The sequence below is a fragment of the Girardinichthys multiradiatus genome, chromosome 9 (genome assembly GCF_021462225.1).
Source record: "Girardinichthys multiradiatus isolate DD_20200921_A chromosome 9, DD_fGirMul_XY1, whole genome shotgun sequence".
In the NCBI taxonomy this organism is placed as follows: domain Eukaryota; kingdom Metazoa; phylum Chordata; class Actinopteri; order Cyprinodontiformes; family Goodeidae; genus Girardinichthys; species Girardinichthys multiradiatus.
This window is the reverse complement of record NC_061802.1, coordinates 31,936,737-31,962,575: the sequence shown is the minus strand read 5'-3', so window position 1 is coordinate 31,962,575 and position 25,839 is coordinate 31,936,737. Positions and strand designations below refer to the sequence as shown.

The 25,839-nt window shown below is 38.1% G+C and overlaps 1 protein-coding gene across 1 annotated transcript; it reads left to right on the top strand.

Annotated features, from left to right (window-relative positions):
• Window positions 1-13,941: 13,941 nt before the first annotated feature.
• On the top strand, window positions 13,942-24,328 carry creb3l3a (cAMP responsive element binding protein 3-like 3a). The gene is made up of 10 exons (XM_047375090.1): window positions 13,942-14,115; window positions 14,288-14,404; window positions 14,597-14,837; window positions 16,892-17,025; window positions 19,128-19,238; window positions 19,320-19,426; window positions 20,379-20,447; window positions 20,637-20,721; window positions 21,042-21,135; window positions 22,865-24,328. The coding sequence occupies exons 1-10, from the start codon at window positions 14,095-14,097 to the stop codon at window positions 23,179-23,181; spliced, it is 1,296 nt and encodes a 431-aa protein (XP_047231046.1). The 5' UTR covers window positions 13,942-14,094; the 3' UTR covers window positions 23,182-24,328.
• The last annotated feature ends 1,511 nt before the right edge of the window (window positions 24,329-25,839 follow it).

Here is a 25,839-nt window from a genome sequence, read left to right as displayed (position 1 = left end):
TATTGATCTGTTCTACTGAGAAAAAAGAAAGAGAAGTCAGCATGCCTTTTCAGATGTTTAATCCCTCAAACTAACCTCAGTTTCTATTTTTTAGCTTCTTCACTTGTGTCATGTTTTGGTTCTTGGAGTGGACCCAAATGCAGCCAGGTAGGTAGGAGCAGCACGGTGAGTTGAAAAGATTTAATAAATAAAAGGCAAAAACCTAAAGAGTGGCATGCAGATGACAGGGTGTGATATATAAGCAAAACTTGGCCTGGAATGAACAGGGGCAAAAAAATGGGCATGGACACTGGTAGGCAAGGCGTGAACAAAAACAGCATAATCAGGTGGAAAAACAATGACCAACAGGAGCTTAAATAACAGGGAAAACAGGTGAGTGGAATTAGACTGATGTGCAGGCGCAGGTGGGCAGAATGACCTTAGATTGTATGGTGCTCTGGCAGAGAGTGGAAGACTAATACTATGAGTGGAGCTGAACTGGGTTACAAAGAAACTACAAGGCATGAGGGACAGACAAACAGAGATCTAAGAAAAATAAATTCAATAATACAAGACAGAGCAAAATAATACACTGAGAAACTAATCACAAAAGCATGAGCTAATAGGAAGACATCTCATAAAAAATAAACCCTGAATAAATCTGAACTAAACTCTGCAAAACCATTTTGCTTCTATATAAAAATGTGAAATAACTATGAAACAAAAAAAACAAAAAAAAACTGATGATTTGGAAGGAATTAAGGGAGTGGTCCAGAATGCAGGATTTAAGGAAAGACAGACCTTGAACAAGAGGGGAATTTATTTACCTGCTGACATGGCAAAGCAAAAAGATGTTGCATGGCAGGTACTCCAAGAAAAATAAAATTAAAAAGTAAGATTCACAGAGTAACAGGATTTAGCAAGGTGTTTGAAAAGCCAGAGGCGTTACACAAGCAATGGAAAAGGGGCTAAAGAAACAAATTCAGTTTTTGAACTTGTACACACATTTTTGTTGTGAAACTCACAGATTCCACATGGGTCACAACAATATATTGCAATTTTGTGGAAAAAGGCAAAAATAGGAAAGATGTTGTTATCTATCTCTCCTCTTTTTCAGTAATCATAAGTTATACCTGACATTTTTAAACAACTAGAACAGGGATGTCCAAAAAATCCCACATTCAACTTGACGATTTTGCCCCACCTGACAATAAGTTTCAACACCTCTGATCCAAAACAAGACAGAGGCGTTTAAAAAATGTACAAACACTTTCTAGCCACCAGATGGCAGCCTTACCTCGCTGATCTCTGATCTCCTTCTTGGATATCTGTGACAAAAATATAATCGTTCAGCTAAAACCATATAGTGTTGTTCCAAATATTACATTTGCATTTTAAGGACACTCAAACGGATCTGTTAGGCATGAAGCCGTGTTCTGTTGTCATCTAGGGGTATTTACCTTTTAAGTATTTAAACAACTTGAAACAACTTAAATTATAGTTGTTTTGAGAAAGTGATAAATCAGCAAATATATTTATATAACTGACATTACCTTAAAGTACCTTTAGTTTAAAAGATAAACAGCCCTGGATGTCTTCTGACGTAGGTCTTTAAATTATATTAACTTTTTCAGAATTATAATACTTCCTCTGTCTTTCAATAATTTCACAAACGGGAGTTAGTTTTAAAATGAGTATAAATTTGCACACCTGCTTATCCAGTGGAGCATTTGAGTGCAGAAAATTATAAAAACTACTTTTGTTTTAAAACAGATAATGGTCATTCTGATTCATGACTAAATTTGGAGCATTCATTTCAGTACTTTGCAATAACATATATTAATGCAAAAATTGCACACTACAGAATCTTATGAAGCATCTATTGCTGCTTTTCCACTCCACTCTGCTCACCTTGCGAGCATTTCCATTTTTGTTTTTTCTGTACCAGTACCTACTTATTTGGTCCCTGCTCCTGAGCAGGTACGAACCGGGCCTGAGAAGGGACTACATGTGACGTGCACAGACTGCTGTTCACTAATGGGCCATGGGACCAGGAGAAATAAGAAGGTTTTCGCTGAGATAGTGCAGAGTTAATAAAACTCAAGAGCGACTTCAATAATATTAAGGATCCCAATGGCCAAAGCGGGACATACCGAAATATAATTTTACTTTTTAAAAATCATAAACCATGCCTGAAGCCTCTCTGAATTACATGCAGGTGGGGTGTGCTGTATTTAATCCTGAATCAGCTGCTTACACATAAATCATCTGTTCAGACACACAAACATTTCCCCCAAAACACACAAAACAATAACACCATGAAACGTGTTTGGTTCAGAAATGTATTGACGGTCCTTAGGTGAACCAGTGTGTTGAGGAGAAGGGAGCAGGCAGGGAGCAGCTGCCCGTAATCAGGCAATCTGCATCTGATCAAACATTGGAGTAAATGGATAACTGAGTTGGCAGTGTGGGCACATTGATAGTCCCTTGTCAGAAGAGTGTGACACCCATTGGGCCTGAATAGAAATGGTAATTTGATGCAGAGTCCTACAGTGGTGGTATCCACTTCTGTAGCAAATTAGGTCTGAGCTGTTGTTTACTTTGTCCTTTACTGGGCAAATAAACAATTCCATCCATATGACAGAAAAAATAAAAGAACCCTTCCTTTTGCTTTGCATTGGTAGGTTGTGGGGAGGACCACTGATCCATTTCTACGGTGGGGGGAAAGGGTTTATATCATGGGATTGGTCCCAGCAGGCTGCCGGGTCTTGGCCTAGGCCCACCCTATGGTCAATGTGTCTCGGATGAATATGTCTTCTCATGGTGCCACAATATCTGACCATGACCTGACTTGAGCCTTCCTGGCCTGGTCATTTCACATTCAATGTCCCATAGTCCATTATTTACACAATAACATCTAATAATCAAGCACACGTGTTCAGGTCTATTTAAAAGATTTAGAGGCACCCCCAGAGACATGAGTTCCTGCTTTGTTTATCTGGGTTTTTTTTCCTCCCAGGCTTGTCTATTGATTTTACTTTTGTTTTGGATTCCAACTGTTGAGGTAAAATATTGCTATCACTGATATTCTTGCGGCCTCAACCTCTCCCAGTCCGGATGTCGTGAGAAAGAACAGATGAAGAGCAGGAAATTAAGATTAACACAAGTTTAATTTGGAAGATAATAAGTCCAATGATTTCTAATGCAAAACAAATATACAAAATAACACAATGAAAGAAAATTACATGAAGAATAGAAAATTTACATAAGGGCCCTTACGGAGAGAGATGGATTTTCAGCAAAGCATGGCTGTCTTTACCCAGATGTCTCTGTCATTTCAAGTTCCAGGTACCTCTTTATACTGTGCACTTGAAAGCTTATTGACTGTGCCTTCCCTTTTTCCGGCAGGTGTTGTAAATCAGCCAAGCTCCCTTGTGGCATCTATACCACGGCCAAAAGTTGACATTTATTGCTTTATTGTCCCTACAGCCAGCTTTTACGGCTTGCAGCTGTCGAGACCCTTCTAACCCCTGTTTCACCCTGACCCCTGGTGTGATCTGTACTGTCTCACCAAGGCTCACTCATGTTAAATCTCAGTTTAATGTTCTCACATGCAAACTAAACTAATAACATGAAATTACATGATTTTAATTCTCAACACAACCTACAGGAAACATCCTGAACAGGTCATCAGTGCATCACCCTGCTAACAGGGACTCACAAGACAGAAACCATGTTTGCACACATACCTTTCAGGCTGAAGCATATGGCAGGGTGGCCAGTTAACCTTACATGGACTCTTTGGAGAGTATTAGGAAACAGAAGTACCTAAAGAAAACCTACCTATGCACATGAACACATAAACATGCCAGAAGAAAGGATAAAGGTCATACACTCTACTCTTTGGAGCATAACAATTCAGTTACAGTGAAATTCAATCCAAGCTAATAACTAGTATGACTGTATGTTGCAGTTAAAAAATGTTTTGCAAATAAACATTATGCAAAACATAACACTATTAGTTATGCTGTTTCATTAACACAACAATTACTCAGAACTGTTGATTAATTCCATATCAAATAGTGATATTAAAGGGCTAAAAGGGTTTCCAGATCCTGCACAACATCAAAGACACAAAAATGTCTTCAGAAAAGTGCAGAGGACCTGACTGAAAAAAGGACCAGGTTGTTTCCAGCATTTTTGGGCGAGCCTTACATGACAACAATTTGACCTAAGCCAATGGTTTCTCTCTAAAAGATGCTAGGTATGAAGCAGTACAAACCTTGATCTTAAGAAAAACAGTTTGTGAAGCATTCAGCATCATCGGCTATGCTTGATTCAACGCACAATCTAATAAGAAAGCAGAGACTTGTGTTTTCTGAAAGTAGACATATATCACCTATAGTTACATTTAGTTGATAAAAACCACATTTGGTTGAAAGAAGCATTTTGTTAACAAATAAAAATATATGACAAATGTCTTCTTTTACACACCGAGCTTCCAGCATGAGCTTACAACATTGAGAAACAGTCTCAGTCATAAATAGTTCCCTCATTTTTATGCTTTTTTCAGCATCAACAGAGCATGAATGCACACGAGGATGGTGCCAAAAAGTACATTTAACAAAACGAATTAACAGTAAACAATAAGATTAAATGAAGGGCAAGCAAAAAGGCATACCTCTTAGCTAGAGACCAACAGTAGCTCTTCATGGTCTAGCAGCTTAAATTTTCAGCATGAATTATTCTTGATTCGAAGCGTTATTGTGGAGAATTGCCTTGTCTGTGTTAAAAAGCATGCATATTCACAAAATAAATTCTCTCTAGGATATACAAGAGTTATTATACATGCCTGTGGTATGTACCTAATAAATGTATTTTGGGTTTGTGGACAAACTAGATAAAGATGTCATCACTGGTTATAGCTCTTCTTCTCTCTTCTTTAAATAAACAGATTGTCTTCACTAAGTATCACTAAGTCAACCATGCATGCCACAGAAAAGAGCACAGGGACCACTTTTCAACCTCTAAGCTTTTTTGCATTTTCTCAAATAGTCTTCGTTGGGATTTTTGGTGATAGATCAACACAATGTAGTGCACAATTGTAAGTACAACTAAGCTCTTTTTTAATTTATAGTTCAAACAAAAACCTGAGAAGTATTGGGCATATTTGATTTCAGCCTCTTCTATTCTTTTAGGAAGTAGTTTACTAGTAGTAGTGAACAAACAGGATTATGAGGACCAATAATCTACACAGATCAGTTTTAAGGTTTTAGGAAACATTAAAGCAGGGTTATGTTATTAAAACCCATGTCCCAAGCTTTGAATATTTTACATAATCTTCAAATCATCATTTGAAAATGGAAAAAGTAAGGCACACCTACCAAGACGTAGCCATCCACCAAATCTGATGTGGTGGGGGAGGTGAGTATAAGACAGAGAAGCAGACATCAAGTTAATGATAACTCTGGAGGAGCAGCTGAGATCCACAGATCAGATGGGAAAATCTGTTAACAGGAAAACTCTTAGATGGATAGGCCACAACTATGACCATTATAGGAGAGTAGTAAGATTGTTTCATTTTTGAAAGAAAGCCACAAAAATCCCCCAAAACCATGGAGGGGACACTGCAAACATGTGGAAAATATAAAATGTTATGCGTGGTGGAAAACTATCACACGGTATCCAAAAAGGTGAAACATGGTGGTGGGAGCATCATGGGAGCGTTTTTTTCCAACAAGGACAGGGAAGGATTAGAATGGCCTAGATTTAAATTTAATTAAGAATTTGTGGAAAGAATTGAATTGATACTTACAGACACTCTCCATCCGATCTGACTGAGCTTCAGCTACGTTACAATGAAGAAATTGCAATGTCTGGATGTTCACAAGGTGGTTCTACAAAGTATTAAATCAGGCAGCTGAATATAAATAAATGTCACACTTTTATACATTTTATTATTTAGAAAATAAACATTTATTAGATTAGATTTTATTCAGATTAAAAGTTATCACTAATGCCCTGTATTTCTGATTTTACATGATGGAATGTGAATCATTGTTACTTTATTTGCTACTGCGCCTTATTGCAAACAGCTTATGACTCAGAAACATTAACACCCTTAAATAAAGAGAAACATTACAAAAGGTTGGAGTGATGATGTTAATCTAATGCTTGCATTTTTTTCTGTTTTTCCAGCTTTGGCTTACAGGGGCAGTAGTCTAACACAGTTTTGATGCAATGCATTAGAATACACAGGACACCCATAATTTATAGCTGTGGAATCAAACTGAGGCAAGTGCAGGAAATGCCCAAAAAGGCAAGCAAAACTATAAAGTCAGTGTGTAAAAAACATAAAGCATGTCTCAAACGAAAATCCAACTTTTTTAATTTTGTGTAACTGAACAAAATCAAACAGGCAAACAAATTAGGTAAAAATAACGTTCAACAACAATGAACATTAATTACTGAACGGAGACATGCCTCGGTGCCAGGGACACCCTGTTTTCAAATTAAAATCAGTCCAACTGTGTGTCCAATTCAGACCAATATTAAAGTGGTTAAATTGAAGGTTTTCCCTCACCAGTCCCTTTTTTGTTGTTTCTCGAAGCGTTAAGACCCTCTAATAACAGAGGGGTTTCAGACATGACACAGTTTAGATCAAAGTCATTCGTGCTGCCTTTGTATTGACTTTGGAGTCAGAGACTAAAGGCAAATGTGGTAATTGTCTTGTTTCTGGTCTGATTTGATGGAAGTCTCAGAGTCAGACGTTTGGTGATAATTTCTATGCTTGATAGATGCAGTAATTGACAACTCAACCATCTATTGTCAAAAAATATTTCTTTGATATATTTCAAATACTAAAAAAAATGTCCTAAATGCGTGATAAACACTCCTGTACTGATGCAGGAACAAATTATCTTACTATTAAGCGCATAGCTAAAATTGTGTTGCAATATTTATGAAAGCAGACGTTGTTTGCATTAAAACCTCCACCTAATGAGAACTCTATCAGTCAAGGCGATTGTTTCACATCCCTGGGTTATGTTTTATTATTGTTTTTGTAGGGAGGTACCACAGGGTAACCGTTTTCTTTTTTTATTGTCAGACTAGTATTTACTGTAATGATTGGCGTTTGGTCTTCTGCATGACTAAACTTCAGCACGGTGGTGTTTTCTGAGGCTCATTATCATATTCTTTCCTCCAATGACTTTCGCTTGGGATTACATTGTCATCTGACCCTTATCTTAGATTTATGGAAAACTGTATGAGACACGGGGGGAGTGGGACAAACAAATGGGGAATTAATGGAGATTTGCCAAATGTCAGATCAGCTCGTCAACAACAGGCACGGTAGAATTAATTTACTCTGCAGGCTTCATTTTATTACAGGAGTGTGAAATCATCACTGACTTTGAAAAAAGGATCTTCTCTGGAGCAAAGAGCATTTTATGACACAAAAGTCATTTAAGTCATTTAATTAAAAGGGTAGGTGTTTGAGACAAATGTCTGGCTGAATCTCTCCCAACACCTTCAAATTAACATTTCTCAGATCCATCAGACTTCTGACCTTCAAGATTGTTTCCCATGAGGCTCAGGTGGAAACAAATGTGTGGCAGTACTTATGGGGTTCAACTAAAAAGAGATTCACACAGTAAAACTGTGAGATTATTCTATATTTGACATAACTTAATTGAATTTATTTCAGATAATTAGTTAAATTGTTTGTATTTTTGTATTATTTTCCTTGTTTTTTTTTTCAATTCAAGAGGTTTTAGAGCTAATAGAGGCAGAGACATGTAAGTGAACAAAAATGTGAAGAAGCACAAATAGGTTTTTATTCAGTAATTGTAGGTTTCACTTGACATTTCTTTTTTAAATCTTCTCTTATCATTCTGCCTTTGGTAATGCACTGTACCACTAAATATTATTTTCTTATATGCAACATGGAAACATTTTGTAGGTGAGCTTGTTTCAGAAGTTTGTTTACACTCATCATGGCCATCAAATAAAAGTTTTTGGTGCTTTTCATAATTTCTGCAGCCATTGTTTTTATGATAAACATCCTAAAGCCTCTGGTATGATTAGCCTCTGGCTAGATATTTGACCACTCCTCTTAGCAAACACCCCAACATAAATTTGCAACTGGGCTTATGGACAAACTGAATGCCATCTGGAAAACTATGGTCAGATCAGGCAAAGTCTGAGCTGTCTGCCCCCAGTAAGACAGGGATTTTTAGGAGAACTGAAGGAGGGGCGTTCAAACCTAAATATACCAACTGTTTAGCATGGTGGTGATAACATAATGCTGAGTCAACTGCAGAAACTGAATGAAAAGGGATGAAGGAGGAGAACATCCCAACTCTTCAGCTTTATCTAAACCAACAGCTAGATAGTTCAAACTCTAGCCTGTTTTAAAACACATTTCTGTCATAAACCAGCTAAGATGAGCCGCATCTGAGCTGCATCTGGTTATTCATAAGTCACAAGTGAAGTCGACAAGTTTTCAAAAGTAATGCTGGCCAGGTCAGCCCTGGCCCTCTGGGTAAAAATAATAGCTCCCTCAACCTAATAATTAGTTGTACCACCCTCAGCAGCAGCAACTGACATCAAGAGCTTGCAATTACTGGCAATAAGTCTTCAACATCACCACTGGGGAATTTTGTCCCACACGTCTTTGCAGAAATGTTTTAATACAGCCATGTTGAAGGGTTTTCGAGTATGAAAAGCATGTTTAAGGTCATACCACAATACCCGAATTTGACTTAAGTCCAAACTTTGGCTAGGCAACTCCAAAACTTCTTTTTGTTTTATCAAGTCATTCAGAGGTGGCCTTGCTACAGTGCTTTGGATCATTGTCCTGCTTAAGGTCTTGTGTTGATGGATGGACATTCTCCTGCAGGTTTTCTGCTAGAGAGGAAAAATCATGATCCTATCAATCATAGGAAGTTGCCCAGATCTTGAGGAAGCAAAGCAGCTCCATACACACACACTACCACCACCATGTCTGAATGCCTTTTTCTAAAATGCTGCATTAATTTTAGGTCAGATGTAACATGACACATATGTTCAAAAAAGTTCCACTTTTGTCTCGTCAGTAATCAGATTATTTCCCCAAAATAATTCTTGGGGATCATCAAGATGTTATTTGGGGAAATTTAAGATTGACCTTTCGGCTCAGCAGTGGTCCTGGCCTTGGACCTCTTTTATGGAAGCCATTTTTGCCTAGTCTCTCTCTCTTATTGTTAAATCTTGAGCTTAACTGAGGCAGGCAAGGTCTGCCAGGCTTTAGATATTGTTCTTGGATGTTTTGGAACCTTTTGATTGAATCGTTGATGAGCTCTTGGAGAAATTTTGGTTGACCGGCCTCTCCTGGGAAGGTTCGCCACTGCTGCATGTTTTGCCAGTTCTGGATTATGGTTCCCGCTTTGGTTTTCTGGCATCCAAAAGTCTTACAAATGGATTTGCAATCCTTCCCAGACAGATTGATGTCAATATTTGTTTTTCTACTGTTTTTGAATTCTTTTAGATAATGTGGTACTTTTTGAGAATTTGCAGCTGTCAGGGAGGTCCAATTTAAATTATTTACGTCTTCGGCCTGGGTTTGGCTTGGGAAATTGAGCTCAGCTTTAAAAAAAAAAAAAAGTTTAATCACAGTTAATTCACTCGTTTCCCAAGTGGTCAGACTGGTTTGGATAGCTTTTTTCTCAGGTTTTTACTCAGGTTATCATTATTTCCACAGCAATGTATGTATAGATTTGACGATGTGTTGATTACAGAAAATTCAAAATAAATTGAAACTGTTATGTCCAATTAACAAACATTAAAAGGTGTATTGCATATTATCAACCTTAAATATAAAACGGTTCAAAAGTCCAACATTAAGATATACATTCAGTGTGATGGATGTGAACATCTGACCGTAAAATCAAGTTGGAGGACTAGTGAAGATGTTTATGAAGACCTAAAATATTTGAGCAACAAATCAGAACAGTCTGAGTTAGTTTACATTTCAGGGCCCAGGCTGAAATATATTATTTTACAGCAAAACACACTCACTAAGTCTTCTCATATTCTTCTCTTCTCATATCTGTGACATGATGTTCCCTTATCTTCCAGGTTATCAGCAGTGCATCCAGTGTGCATCCAAATTAGTGACAACATTAGTTGTCCTTTCATGAGGTTACAGTGTTACAGGCAACCTTCGATAAGGTCGACTGTTAAATTTCCAGATCCTCCACTGTTACATGATTGAAAACATTATTTAGTGTTTGATGCAACCAAACAGAATGCATTATCTTTCCCAGAGCATCTGGTTTTACTTTAGTTAACCTAAATAAAAAACAAAATGAACAGAGAGATTAGAAGTCATACACTAGCCTTTTTTTTTTACTAGAGATTTAATTTGAAGAGTTTTGCCCTTTGGAGCTATCACTCATCCAATAACAAGGCAATAATGATTATGTGATGCCTCATTTATGTAAACTTAGTAGAACACTCATTACAGAACACTAACACTGCAGCACCAGATGACAGCCTTCACTCTTAGTCAATGTTTCTGCCAAGCTGCAGATGCTACTTCGACAAAACATCTTTCAATGCATTCTCCCTGATGAGCTTTCTTTTTGACAGCTCAAATGATTGGAGTTGTTTTATTTTATTCTTTATATATTTATATATATATGCTTCTTTTTATTCATGTTTTTCTGGATGGTAATCTTTCTCCCAAGATATGATCTATATTGACAATTATTTTAATTTAATTTAATTATTACTTAATTTAATAATCCTATCCTCATAAACAATGTGATAAACTGCAACAATAATTGGTTCAGGTGATAAACTCATTCAACATTTTATTCTGTGGATAAAAAGGTGTGGGATGGGATTTTGGAGAAGTGTATTTTCCTCTAAACCTTATGTGTGGTATCCATGGTTCTGGAACACTTCACAGAAATGTTATGTGCCTTGTGTAACTAAAAATGTTTTATTTTCTTCCATATTCCTATGTGAAAAATCCAGATATACAGGAAACAGCAAAACTATATGGTAGCTTTGCTAGGTCTGTATACGGTGCTGTTAACTACCTAAGCAATACACCAAATACAGAGAGAACACATGAATCAGGACTTCTGTCATGGTTGTGCAAGTAATATAGCAATATTAGTATGGAAGCAAATCGTTACCATATTTCAAATGAAAAAGCATTTTCAGAAATGCTTTTTCATTTTACGAATGTGGCTGCATTGTTTGACTCATAAATGAAATTAGTAATCAATAATCCTATTTGCATTTTAATTTTCTTCTTCAAGACTGCTCATTCTTTCACTTCTTTAAAATGAACAAGAAAAAGACATTTGAGATTTATTTTTCAAGATGTACCCCAGCAAATAGATACCAAAATTCAATTTGAAATGTAAAATTTGAAAATGAAAAAGCATCTCCAGAAATGCTTTTTCATTTTAAGAATGTGGCTGCGTTATTTGACCCATAAATAAAATTAGTAAACAATCATCCTATTTGCATTTGCATTTTCTTCTTCACGACTGCACATTTTATGCCATAATCAAAAAGAAAACGAAGCAGACATTGCTTTTTCGTTTTCGTGGTCTGCCCGCAAAGTACTGCCCAGAACTCGAAAACGAAAAAGCATTCCGAGTTGCGGGCGCAGCAGAGTGACGTCAGCAGCAGCTCTTCCTCAGCTCCCTGCTGACCGAGCTACCCATCTTGTTCGGTAGGGGGCGCTGTGCACGTCTGCATTGCATTACATTGCAAACGTGCCGAGAAATTGATTGTATTGCAGCAGGGCCGAGCTCAATTTGTGGCAGTGGCAGGCAGAACTGGTAGTTCCGCCACTGACGGTGTCGGAACTGCCACAGCCTGTCACCGAAGCTGCCACTGGAACTGCCACAGACTGCCGCAGGGTGGCAGGGGATTCCGCGAGGATGCCAGAAAGTGCCAGATGCGGTTGCCGATGTCATTGTTGTTATAGCCTGTTACCTTTAAATAATGATTTCATTATTGATTATTATTTAATAAACAGCTTTAGACCCATAACATAAGGTGATTGTATTTACTTGACATGGAAAATAAATAGCACTATGTGTATGTGTGACGTGTTGAAAGGATGATGACGATTTATTGCACGAACAGCCGGTTTATTATAGAGCACGAGCGGCTATTCTGAATTGTCACTCACAGAAAATTATAAATAAATGCTTAAAAACACGCTGGATGTCCCAGACCATAAGGCTGCCATGAGGGTGCCACAGTCTGCCACCGGAACTGCCGCTCGGAATGCTTTTTCGTTTTCGAGTTCTGGGCAGTACTTTGCGGGCAGACCACGAAAACGAAAAAGCAATGTCTGCTTTGTTTTCTTTTTGATTATTGCATAAAATGTGCAGTCGTGAAGAAGAACGTGCAAATAGGATGATTGATTACTAATTTTATTTATGGGTCAAATAATGCAGCCACATTCTTAAAATGAAAAAGCATTTCTGGAAATGCTTTTTCATTTTCAAATTTTACATTTCAAATTGAATTTTGGTATCTATTTGCTGGGGCATATTTAAAAAAATAAATCTCAAATGTCTTTTTCTTTTTCATTTTAATTTAGTGAAGGAATGAGCAGTCTTGAAGAAGAAAATTAAAATGCAAATAGGATTATTGATTACTAATTTCATTTATGAGTCAAAACAATGCAGCCACATTCTTAAAATGAAAAAGCATTTCTGAAAATGCTTTTTCATTTGAAATATGGTAACGATTTGCTTCCATAGACCCATTCTGTTTTGTATCAATGATTGAGCTATCTGCGTCTACATCTTTTCAGTTATTTGTGTCTGTAGGTGTTTGTTTATTTAAATTGTAATAAACCTAGTTCTCCGCTGTAACCCAGTCATTTTTCAGTCATCCAGTCACTTTTAAGAAATTTACTACCTTGTTCTGTAAAGGTCTGAGATGGAAATTAGTCGTGACCACCATTAAACATCATATTAGTGTTGTCATTATACTAGAGTAGCTAAAGCTAATTTAGATTGACCACCATATTCAGTCTGGGATCTCATGAAAAGTTGAATGCAGATTAAATGGTGAAGACATTGTACACATTGTCTCAGTGTAATATATTTTTCATTCATCACCCTGCAGGGCACTTATGTTCCATAGCAACCTGTGGCTATACATTATAATGTCTTACTATTCCTTTTTATTAGCTTCTGTCATCATCACTTTTAATAACAAAACAAACTATTACTACAATTAAGTTGGTAGCAATGGTTTCTCGTTGTCCCCATAGGATGCTGAACATAAGCCAAGGGCATTTATTTGTTTATTTTACTGTACAGATACAATAAATAAATTAATGAATACATGATGAAAGAGCTTTGCAACCTTTAATAAATTATAACAATTAACATTTAGAATTGTGATAAAAATAGATTTTTTTCCATAGAAAAAACTATTTTCCATTACCTTTATATTAAAAAAACCTATGTCTAGATGGTGCAAAGATATTAGCAGCCTAATCACTCTAGTTTTTATTTGCACCCGTGCCTTGTGGTTATGGAAATACAAGTACATCCAGCCAAATCAGCATCAGCTGGTAATTTTTTGTTAAGAAGCAGTATTAATAAAACGGCATATTGTATTCTATCAAACATTTGTAACAACTCTGGATTTAAAAGGAACCTATTTGTTGTGTGCTTATTGTGTTATGAATAAATACCAAAGGTCAGAGCCTTCCTTGTGTCAATACACTACCAAAGAAAAAAAAAGCAAGCTCCAGACTTTGCTCTTTTTGATGTATCTCCTTTTACTGGATATTTTATGTCCTCAGGCTCCAGACAGACCAGCTTGTTAGGTTAATGAGTTGTGTACTCTTTGCTGCAAATTAGATTGCTGATATCTCTTCATACGGCCAATAACGATAAAGCTGGCCAGTCAGCTGGGTGTGTTGTGTTGGAGTTTCAACTTTGGACATAAGCGGAGGAGCTGAGAAATAAACTGGAGAATCTTTGGAGGAACAGAAAGTCCGTATTTAAACGAAAGCAAGAAAGCTGGATATTTTGACTGGGACTCAGTTGTTTTGGCGGTTTTAACCCAAACACGGAAACCATGGAGTACTTCCCAGATCAGGTAAATGTTGAAGAATTGTTTTGTTCTATACTTGGTCAGATAAAGGTTATTATTAAAGGGTATACTAAAATGTCCTGCAGAGCAAAGGTTAAGCTTGAGCTTAGTGTGTTTTTCTCCTATAAACACAAGAAGACAAAGTCAAAATACAATGTCCTAAAATGTTTAATTTCAGGGTTCTGACTGCTCCGAGCTGCTCGACTGGCTGTTTGATAAAAACGATGGAATTCTGCGTCATGAGGAAATAGGACAGCATGGCATCCATCCCAGTCTGCCATTTCAGGAGCCAAATGTTTGTGAGGCTGTTGCATCTCTAATGAACTCTGTCTACAATAAAAAAAAAAGCATGCTTCCATCTTCATATAACGCCTAGATTTAGAGTTCAACACATCGTCTATTCTCTCGCTCTGGTATGTTCCCACAAGGGCTGACTGCTTTTAGCACTTGGGTTTTATTGTTTTTTTGGGTTTTTTTTACCAAACAGATGCCACAACCGGCTGAGCAGGGAGACAATGACTTTCTCAACACCCTTCTGAGTGGGAGTGATTCTGTGTCAGCCTCGCCGCTGTGGTCTCCATCTCCTAGCGACAGTGGGATCAGTGAGGACCCTCCATCAGACCAGATGGATAGTCCTCAGCGCCCTGAAAGCCCTCCAGATGAACACTTTTTTGCTACAGGACCACAGGCCAAGGCAGCCCTAGAAGCAAATATTTCCACTGATCCAAGTAAGATAAATATCTTATTAATATTGATAAATTATATATACTATTTGTTTTGTTGATCCAATCTTTGTCTTTAATAAGTCAAGAAATTCAAGAATGATATGTTCAGTTAATGTATGTGCTTTAGCAACCAATTCAAAAAACAGCATTTGCAGCTATCTACATTCTCATTGACACCTCTGTTAAACATTGTAAAAGGCCTTAAATAAGCACAGCTTTTATTGCAGTTGCATAATCTCAATGCCAAAAAATTTTTTGCAATTCTCCAACAGGGGGCTTCGGAGACTTTGCACATTCTTCACCATCCTCTTCACTGTGCATAGTGACATGCTAAACATGGATGTTCATTGCGTCTTAGTTGTAATAGCTTCAGTTGTTTTAAACCTTTTTATTTGCATATTTCAATCAACAAACCCTTTATTATGCTAAAACAGCCCAACTAAACTACCAAGCAGAGTGAACGAATAAGGAAGACTAATGGGCTATGTACAATATAAACAAGTTGATCAAAGATGGTTGAAACCATGACCAAAAGAGTGATGCAACATTAACATGCAATCTTTATGTCTGAGAACCAAGGATTATCTTGAAGAATCTGGAAATGAAGTTAAGTTAGTCTTGGAACTAACTTGGTATACCTTCAAACAACCATTCACAAAACAATATCAGATAAAACATTATTTAATAAAATAACATTTTAAAGAATTTGCTGAATAAAACCAACCTTCTGGATGACTAATTCCCAATGGTGTTTAATTAGCTGCCTTTATTTATTAAAATAATATTTAAGGAAATATTATTTTGCATTAGAACCAAACCTTTTGGATAAATGGGTCTTAATGGTGTTTAAGCAGTTATAGTTTTGTAAGTTTAGGCCGAACCGTACGACAAAGGCATGTTTGGCTCCTAGAGTGGCCGAGATGCAGCGGGGTAGCTCTCGCTAACTGGACGTGCACACAAGAAGGCGTGCGATGCGGTTCCAGCCTTCTTTTCCAGGCCGTGGGGAAAATCCGCTTCGATTAGGGCTGCTTCTGGACACCTCAGAAGGAAAGTCCAGTAACACTTGTCTCATTACTCCCTTTATATGAATGAATGCAGGATACTCGAACAGCAAATCATTATTTAACTTTGTTGTATGTGAGCAAGGAGACATACGTGCGTTTGGTGCCTTTCCTGTCCGGTTCCCGTCTGGAATCCGCATGGAAAGAGATCTGTTTGTTGGAACACGTGGTTTTTATTCAAATAGTGACGTCACAGGAAGGCCACTTTCCTTCTGTTCCTGGCTGTGCTGGAAGTAGGTTAATGCGATTTATTTTTAAAGTTCTAGAAAAATGTTCTTACTGGCCTTTATTGTTGTAACCCATGGCTGGGGTCCCAACATTAGGAACCGTGGTCAAACCTATCATAAATTGAAGACACTGCAACACCAGTGTCACTATCAACAATGAAATGAGTTTAACATCCACATGGTCAGACAAGGTGCCCAGCAAGAAAGACCCCCACTTCTTCGAAATCAGCGCCTCGAGGCTTGGGTGAAATTTCAACATTCATTCAGCATGAATAAGGAAAATACCTTCTATAGTAAACCTTAATGGTCAGAAAGAGACAAAAATTAAGATATTTGTCCACAGTGACAATAAGAATGTTTGGACGAGTCAAGGTGAGGCTTAAACCTATAAAAATTGTACCAACCACCAACCCAGAAAAACAGAATGGTTCAAATTCATGGATTAAGGCTACAAATTAGTCTGACACTCATGCCGATGATGAGTGTATGTAAACATCTGAGATGAACATTTTGTCAATTTATTACTCAAATTTAAACAATGCCTTAATATAACTGAACTGTCATACAGTAGTTGTCTTTCTGAGATAAGTACATATCTTGGATCAACTGAACAAGGTCCTGGTTGTGCAGTTTTTAAGTGTTAAAGGTAATTTCTGATGTGTTCTCTTATTGTTTAAAACAGAAAGACAACACTGCAGTGTGCATGTCTTTTTTATTTTTCCTGTTGCCTTGATGTCTTATCAATGTTTTCATCTCTGTGTGGGTGCAGATGGCTGGGAGCTCGGCTTCCCAGTGGGGAGAGCAAGGATCACGCGGTATCCCTCAGATGCACAGCGACCACAACTGTTGCCTGGCTTCCCCCTGACTGTCAAGGATCTGCTGCTGTCTGGCACACCGGAACCGGTAGGTACAGCCTCAGTTCTATTTGGCAGAGTCAGTGGAGATGGTACAGGTGGTGAGGAGGGGCGGGGGAGGGAGCTGCTGCATCTCACGGGTCTTTGATTCAGATCATATTTAGTTTTTCCTCTGCATGTGTGTGGGTGAGTACTTTGGTGAAAACAAGCATAGAAACATGCATCATTCCCATAGAAAGGCCTTTGGAATGCAAATGTGATCCCAGTTTTTTATTGTCTTTTTTGTTTCTTTGCTATTTTTAGAAGGAACTTCTGAATATGCAGCAAACACGGGCTGTTTTCTGAGGGGAGTAAACCAAAGATCTGAGTTAGCATTCTGTTGAAATTGATTTTTTCTTGAACCTCCTAAATGTGATTATTCCCTAATGATTTGACCTCAATTATTTGAGGAGACTTTGCATTTATGGAAATTCGATAGAGTATGTTTTATAGAGGAAATGTTTGTTGCTCCATCATACTACATACTTTACTCATTTATTTTAAAAAAAATTGCCATCATTAAGTGGAGACCAACACAAGCAGATTTACTGATTGCAAATCTTGAAGGTGTTCAGAACGGATTTCAGCTCATTCTGTGAATTGACCTCATCTTCCCACCCAGGGTTTAATAAGATGAAGGAGAAAGTGGAGGAAACCAGTTCAAATTCTCACACCATAATTGCTTTGAAGTGGTCATGAAATAAGTGTGATGAATGTGGCCCAGTAGGCTGCAATTATCAAACTACTTCCTGTGAGCCTCTAGCAAGAGGGATGGGTGTTGCAGACAGTGGGAGAAATGTCATCCAGCAGCAATTCAAATTCAATTCAAAGATACTTTATTGATCCTCAAGGGGAAATTAGAATTCCAGTACAACCCATCCAAACAGATATCATGACACAAGACAAGGGGGGACGGGTCACCGAGGCTTTGCTGCCCACTCACAGGCGCTGCCCTTGCTAGATGAGAATAGAGGCCACATTAGGTAAGTAGAGGGAAAAAAATCATATTTCACACTTTATCCTTAGCAGGATACAGTTTGAGATTGCAAAAAACCTCAGCACAAAGAAGCAACAAGTTTACAAAATAACATCATGTCGGGAACGGTGAAGGTGGTGTGAGGGGGTGCATAAGTTTATCTTGAGCATGTGTATGTGTGCAAGTGAGTGTGTGCAAGTAAGTCCATGAAGCACTGTCACAGAGGCCATTGTCCTTGATGGTTCGTTGAAATGTTCATCAACCGGCCACAAAGTTCTGAGCAGGTCCACAGATGTTCTCAGGGAAGGGAGGGGGCAGAGGGAACAGAGCGTCATGTTTACATAACTTCCAGGAGAAGTTGAAGATAGCCAGCCATCAAGGCCATGCAGGGGAGCCAGATTCAGAAAAACAATAATTATTTGGGTTAGGCTGACTCTTAATTTTCCGTCAGCCTTCAGAGTCTCGCTGGTGCTTCTCAAAGGCGAATCCAAACAGCCAAATTCCTGGTCTTTCGCCAGATCCGAGCGAACAACTTTCTCCAAGATTTATCCCATTTCACCCCTGAGTCCAGGAACCGCAACCTGCCTGCGATCCTGTGTAAGGATCACATCCAGTCTGTGATTCAGCTGACGTAACATCTCAGTCTGAGTGCTGATCGCTGTGAAGATCCCATCACACATGCCAGGCAGCCTTACAATGGCCAGAACAGCTGCTGACATTCTCCGAATTTCTCGATATGCCAGGTAACCGCTGACTCCAAAAAGCAGAAATCCTGATATCAAACATCCAATTATATACATATCTTCAACATCCTCGACTGACATTATCGACAAACACACAATCCTCTACTTCTGCCAGGAGTCTATTGTGTATACAGAGAAAAACATCCAGTCCGGACAAGTTGGGTCTTCTCCTTGAGAAAATTTGATCAATTGCATTGAGAGACCAGCTGACCAAATCCATAACTAAGAATTTGGAAGATATGCAAGAAGAGGCTCCAAAGACAAGACACAGAGCTGAAGCAGGGCAGATATGGGAGGGGGTGGGAGACAGAGAAAAAGCGTCCCTCCTCCACCGAGAGCAGAAAGTGTGATTTTTATTTATTTTTTCCTATGTTGACATTCATACTTCTTCAGCCCCCGCAGCCATCCCAAAAGTCCATCCAAGAACTGATTCTCAATGATGATGAAAAGAAGCTTTTGGCAAAGGAGGGCGTCACCCTACCCACCCAGCTGCCTCTTACAAAGGTAAATTGTTATTAGTGTACTAACTCTGAGTCCAGTCTTCTTAACCATGGAAATGTAAATATTGCCTCCTCTGTCAATTAGTATGAGGAGAGGATTCTGAAGAAAATACGAAGGAAGATTCGCAACAAGCAGTCCGCTCAGGAGAGCAGGAAGAAGAAGAAGGAATATATTGATGGACTGGAGAGCCGGTAAGGTGCCAAGTTACTTGCCAGCAACAACATGAATGAGAATAAATGTTTTTGCTGGAAGTTCTTTTATCTTAAACATTGCCTAAATTCTATTTTTATGTATAATGCCTTAAACGAATTTTGTCGTTGTGTCTTTGGGCAAGACACTTCTGATAGAGCCTGCTGATAGAGGGCTCGATGGCACTGATTGTGTGATAGACTCACTTCTGTCAGTCTGCCCCAGAGCAGATGTGGCAACAATGTAGCCTACCATTATCAGTGTGTGAATAATTCTTTGGGGTCTTTGGGGACTTGATGAAGCGCTACACAAGTGCAGGCCATTTACCAACGTACTATTTGTAACGCAGATGTTTGTTGATCTTCATAAATCAGGAAATACCAAATAACTACTTGACAGCCCTTGCATATTTCAGGCATCAGGGAGAATTATGACATTAATGATAGGAGAGGGAAAGCATCTTCATAGCTCACTGTTAGAAAGCTGCAACAATGAGATAGATTTTGGGTTCACCAAGTCTTTATAGGCGTTTATTTTAAGGAAAAGGACTCACTTTTACCAGAAGTGCCAATAATGGACGGTGCTGTGTAAACCTGTCATTTATTTTGCTTTTGTTTTGTATTGTTTTTTTCAAAATGCCTGTATTAAATTTTATGTTCATTTTATGTTCACTTTAATCAATAAAGTTGAACTGAGTGTTGTTGTAACTCATGAGAATCTACATGTATATAAAGATATATGCTTTAAAAAAGCGTTGAAGTGATCCAGAAGCAGTTTGTAAATAACTGACCTAAAGATGCCATATCATCCTTATGCTCCTTTAAATCATCTTTAAAAAAAAAGAGCTGCATCTTTAAAACTCTTTCTGTGCATGGAAAATTCAGCCAAGTTTGAATAAATAGATGTTTTTTCTAAGTCGCCAGTCATACACCAGCTGTGTATTTTTCTCTCCAGGATGGTTGCTTGCAGTGTCCACAATCAGGAGCTGCAGAGAAAGGTGTCCCAGCTGGAAAAATGCAACATGTGAGTGGTTTTTAAATTAAACCTTTGTTTTTATTTCTAAATATTTCTTCTGCTCTAATTTGTTAAGACATTTGATTTCTCCAACTCTGAAAATGTCCTGTCTCTTTTCCCTTTCATTCCCTTTCACTGAAACCATCTTTTCTCTGTCTGTTTTCTTTGGGTTACCTTTTTCCTTATGTCTCTCTGCAGGTCACTAATGGAGCAGCTGCGCAGGCTGCAAGCTATGGTCATGAACTCATCCAACAAGCCAGCCCAGACTGGGACATGTGTACTGGTACAACTATTTCTGAACAGAAACATCATTTTGTACTTTATTTGAAAATATCCCCTGAAACATCACAACCAGGTTAAAATGTTCATGACAAAAACATGAGAACTGAAAAATGTTTGCCCCACATGAAGGAAAATACACCATCTAAATGGAAGCCAGTTTGCCCACAACAGTGAAATACGGCTCTACTTACAGATTACTTGTGCAGCTGAAAAACTGCATCACACAACAGAAAATTCATGCAGTATTATTCTCAGCAAAGCAGGATAAAAAACCATTGTTAATCTATCTCTGCGCCGTTGTTTTCCTTTTTTATTTTCCAGGTGCTTCTGTTGTCCTTCTCTCTGATCCTGGTCCCCAGCCTCAAGCCTTTCTCTGATTCGAAGGTCAGCCAAGGTGACTTCAGTCCAGTCAGAAGTGAGTAACCTTCAGCTCAACATAGCTTATTAATCCAGCACATCTCAGCCACAGCAGAGAAAATTGTTAGAACTACAGCCTGAACCTCTGGCTGGAAGGGGTCTTACCCACAGAGCCTCACAGTCTGTCTCTCATCTCTCAATGTTTGCTGTTTACTTGAAAATTTAGAGAACAAACAGCAAGTTCTTTTACAGTGCCTTGCAATACATTTATGCCTCTTGAACTTCTTTACTTTTCTCCACATTACAACCACAAACATCAATATATTTTGCAGGTTTTTCATTCAATTGTGAAGTGGAAAGAAAATTAGACATGTTTTTCAGCATTTTTTTAATAAATAGAAGTCTGACATTCAAATGCATTTGCATTTTCCATTCTTAAACAAGTTTAAACAAAGTTAATAAATGTTGGCAGATTTCATTCATGGAGTATAACTAGGAGGAAAAGAGCAAAAGTGATCTAGAAGGCTGTTGGTTATACTGTACAAAAGGAAGGGCAGGGATGTCACAGAAGGCAGACTCAAGGCAGGAGGAGGTGGGATGTGAGCATACTGCTATTACTCACTGTTAGAAACCTTACAATCTTTTATTTTTACAATATACAATATATACAACATATTAAAATCTTGAACAGTAGATAGTTGCATAGACTGCATGGAATTATTTTACAATCTGATCTTTTAATTTTCATTAATACTGCTTATCTTTTGCTTCTATGAATCAATTAAAGTCCAGAAATCATCTTTTAGAACTGGCAGAAAACATCCTAATTACTTACTGGTTTAGAAACACCATTCTGATGTGTTTCCTCCAGTTAGACGTTGTTCTTAAAGTTTTAAGGATAGCCTCTAAATGGCAGGACCCAGATAAAATTCTCAAACTGAGACTGAAACACTACCCAGAAGACATCTCTTTTTATTTTTTAATGCAGTCATGTTCAAGGAACTATGAGGCTGATCTTAATTTTTTTTTCAGCATGGAAACTGAAAAAAAGTCCACTTTGTAAAAGAAAAACTATTTCTTTCCTGTTTCAAACAATACTTTTTATGTAAAATGATCAGTAAAGCATGCATACCAACCAATCATGCAGGGCATGCAGAGCCGACAGCCAGATCCTGTCCTTGAGTTCAAAGATTGCTTTCTACAAGAAAATATCAGATACTTGTGCTAAAATTCTCAGTCATTCCCTCCCTGATAGAACTTGTTTTAAATGTGGCCAAAAAGGGATGTGTTCACTTCCAGAACCATGTTGTTAAAAACTGTTTTACGTTTTAAAGTTGAGGTAATATTAATACAAGTCATGAGTCGGGTCATATGAATGCATTTGTGCAAAATGCTGGTCGTCCATAAAGCTTGAGGTAAGGAGGAATGAGGGTAGCAACAGGACCTTGATTGGAGAGCTTAAATATTGTCTTATATTTGAAAGAGGAAGGAGAACAAACAAAGAGAAGAAAGGTTAAAAAGGATCAAACTTGATTTTCCTTGCCATCGTTTTATCCCTGGACGAAATTTGTTTTTGAACAGGGCGTTCAGAATCTGTTACAGTAGGAAGTCTTAAAATTTTTAAAGTCTTTGATGTTTCAGGATGAAGTTTAACATGCTCACAACTGTGCACCAAGGCAAACACACTTGCCAAGCACAGTTCAAGCTTAGAGAAGTACAATAATAAGTAAAGCCCTGAAGAGGCTTAACCTTATTTTATTTTATTTTTTCTGTCTCTTCTCTCCCAGTCCAGTCACGGTCTCTACAGAACCTCCAGGCTTCACGTGTGATGCATGTTATCGACCCCTCTTTCCCCACCGAGGATGAATCAGAACCACTGGACCAGCATTTCCCAGAAGAGCAGAGATCGGAAGACATCACAAACCTGATGGGGAAGCTGGCGGTAAAACAAGACCATTCTGGTTTGGACTCTGCGTCTCTGAACAGCAGTCAGGAAGATGGAATCAGTCATTTCCATGTAGACCCAATTACAGGCCACATAGCTAGTGTGACTCTGAATCCCCATCGCGCCAAGAGGCTACGACCACATACTGACGACATGTAAGAGAAATGATGAAATCCACCCCGATTAAATCAGTCCTGCTAATGTTGTAGCAGAGAATTATCAGGGACTTTTGTTTATGCAGACAGGGTAATTAACCTTTGATCCCTCCTGTTTATGCCTTTGAAACATACAGTGGTTCTCAAAAGTCAACTCACCCCGAAGAGGCTAAACATCCAGGCCATGCTAAAATCTACCAAAACAATGATGATGACTTTGTTATGGTCTGATGTCAGTTCAACTTTTGGCCACAGTTCCAAAAGATGAGTTGACAGTAAACAACACTGCACATCACAAAAGAACATGATACTGACTAAACATGATGATAGCCTGGGAGGGAGTTTCATGGAGATGCTCGAGCGTTGTTTTTCGTCACAATCATGAACAGTTTTAAAAACTAGTCAGTTTTTAAAACAAGACATTCTGGTGTCTGCTAAAAAGGCCAAAGATGCAGAGGGATGACATTTTTCAGTGTTACTGTGACCATACATCAAAATAAACAAACAATAACTTCACATGTAGAAAAATATCATTTTAGAAATGGCCAAGACAGAATCTAGAACTCAGTTTGACAAAAAATCTGTGGGGTCACTTGAAGAGGTGTTGTGGACAAGAGATGTCCTATAATTTGATAGCTTTAGAGAATTTTGCAAGGTAGAGTGGCAAAATAATGCCTCATCAAGATGCATCAAGGAAGCCTGAAAATGTTTTGAACTAACCTATTTTACTGTCATCTTTTTTACGTAAAATAAGGCATAACAGGGGTGTCTGGACTTTTTGTATCCACTGTATTTAGTGTGTACTTTTTTAGTTGTCTTACTATTTTTTTATTTGAAAGAGGTAATTATTATATAACTCTGAAAATGGTAATTGATGTCACTTACTTATGTCTTTTATCAACACTTTAATATAAATTAGAATTTCTGAAAATAGACAAGTATAAACTCATTGTTTTGTAAAATTTTGATTCAAACTCCTAATTTTTAAAGTTAAGGGTCAATTTTTTTATCTGTTTTTTAAAAAGTTGATTGCAACAGTTCAGATTCAGTGGTGGTTGAAATTGCATCAAATGAGTGCCAGAGAACGATGAATTGTTTTGAAATGCTCTGATGAAATGTTTTCTGTTTTGTTAATTAAAAAGTCACTCTGAGCTTATGGTGTTATATCTTACTTTGTCATGTCTGAGTTCTGCCTTAAAAGATCTAATTTCTAGACAGGCAATCACTTAAAGGGCAAACCCAGAAGGATGAGTGGGAGAGGAGGACAGAAAACTGGGCCAAAGGTGGAACAGACGACCTCTTATCAAATGTGTCAGACTTTGCACTCCCTGACTTACATGTTGACTTATTTACTTTATGGAGGAAGGTGGTTTCCTGGGCTTCCACATATGATCTGACCTGTCTTCACTGACCACACAGTGATGGGATGAAAGAGTTCTTCCCTTATCAGTCACTTTGGTGATAATTCAATCTAACACACTGACATTTTCAGGATCTGGGTAGACCTAACTTCAAGTAACAACTCTGTATTTAGTTTGTCCTCTGTGTCCTCTGTGTGAACTACACGTTACTGAATTAGGTAAATACAAGTAGAACCATTCTAATCATTTACATAGGTTGACAGATTTAACAATATCTAAAGAAGGATAGAGTTACATTAAAGACATTATGTTACCTCAGTCAGATATGATCATTTTAGGTCTCGTCGACACCCATCCCCCTATAAACGTAGGCTCATTGTCATGAGTCATGACAATGAGATCATTGCTGGCAAATGAAAATGTAAAAGTCCACAATTTTCCCTGCATTTACCTACTTGCTAATAAAAACCCTGTTTCATATACAGTGCCTTGCAACTCTATTTATATCCCTTTAACTTTTCCACATTTGTTCAAAACTTTATTGGACACTATATTGCCAAGTATTTGTCTATCTTCTTTTACATGTTCATCAGAATCAGAATCAGCTTTATTGCCAAGTTCGTACATACAAACAAGGAATTTGACTCCAGTACACTTTGCTCTCTGGGATTTTTTTTGTTTTTTTTAAATTCGTTATAAGATATATTTATGCACATGTCTTTAGGTCATTAAATATACATATATAAAAAGGAGCATTTCCAACTTCAGTATGCAGTTGTTTGGTACTCTATTAAATGTTCAACAGAGAACATTAAATAGAGTACCCTGGGGGAAAAAACTGTCTCTATGGCGGCTGGTTTTAGTAAACAATGCTCTGTAGCAACGGCCTGAAGGTAAAGCTCTGAACAGTTTATGTGCAGGGTGTGTGGGGTCTGCAGAGATTTTAGCAGCTCTTTTTCTGACCCTAGACCTGTATAAGTCCTGGATGGAGGGAAGGTCAGCCCTGATTATTCTCTCTGCAGTCCTGATTATTTGTTGCAGTCTGGACCTGTCCTGTTTTGTGGATGAGCCAAACCACACTGAGATGGATGAAGACAGGACAGACTGAATGATGGCAGTGTAGAAGATGACCAGCAGCTCCTGTGGGAGGTTGAACTTCTTGAGTTGCCTCAGGAAGTGCAGTCTCTGCTGGGCCTTCTTCTGAACATTGTCTATGTGTGAGGACCATCTCAGGTCCTCAGAGATGGTGGTTCCTAGGAACCTGAAGTGGTCCACAGCTGACACGGTGTTGTTGAGGATGT

Excerpts from the sequence above, each read along its gene's own strand:
- creb3l3a (XM_047375090.1), top strand. The coding sequence starts at position 14,095 with ATGGAGTACTTCCCAGATCAG. Across the intron at positions 14,116-14,287 it reads TGGAGTACTTCCCAGATCAG|GGTTCTGACTGCTCCGAGCT; the intron begins GTAAATGTTGAA and ends GTTTAATTTCAG. Across the intron at positions 19,239-19,319 it reads CCCAGCTGCCTCTTACAAAG|TATGAGGAGAGGATTCTGAA; the intron begins GTAAATTGTTAT and ends TCTGTCAATTAG.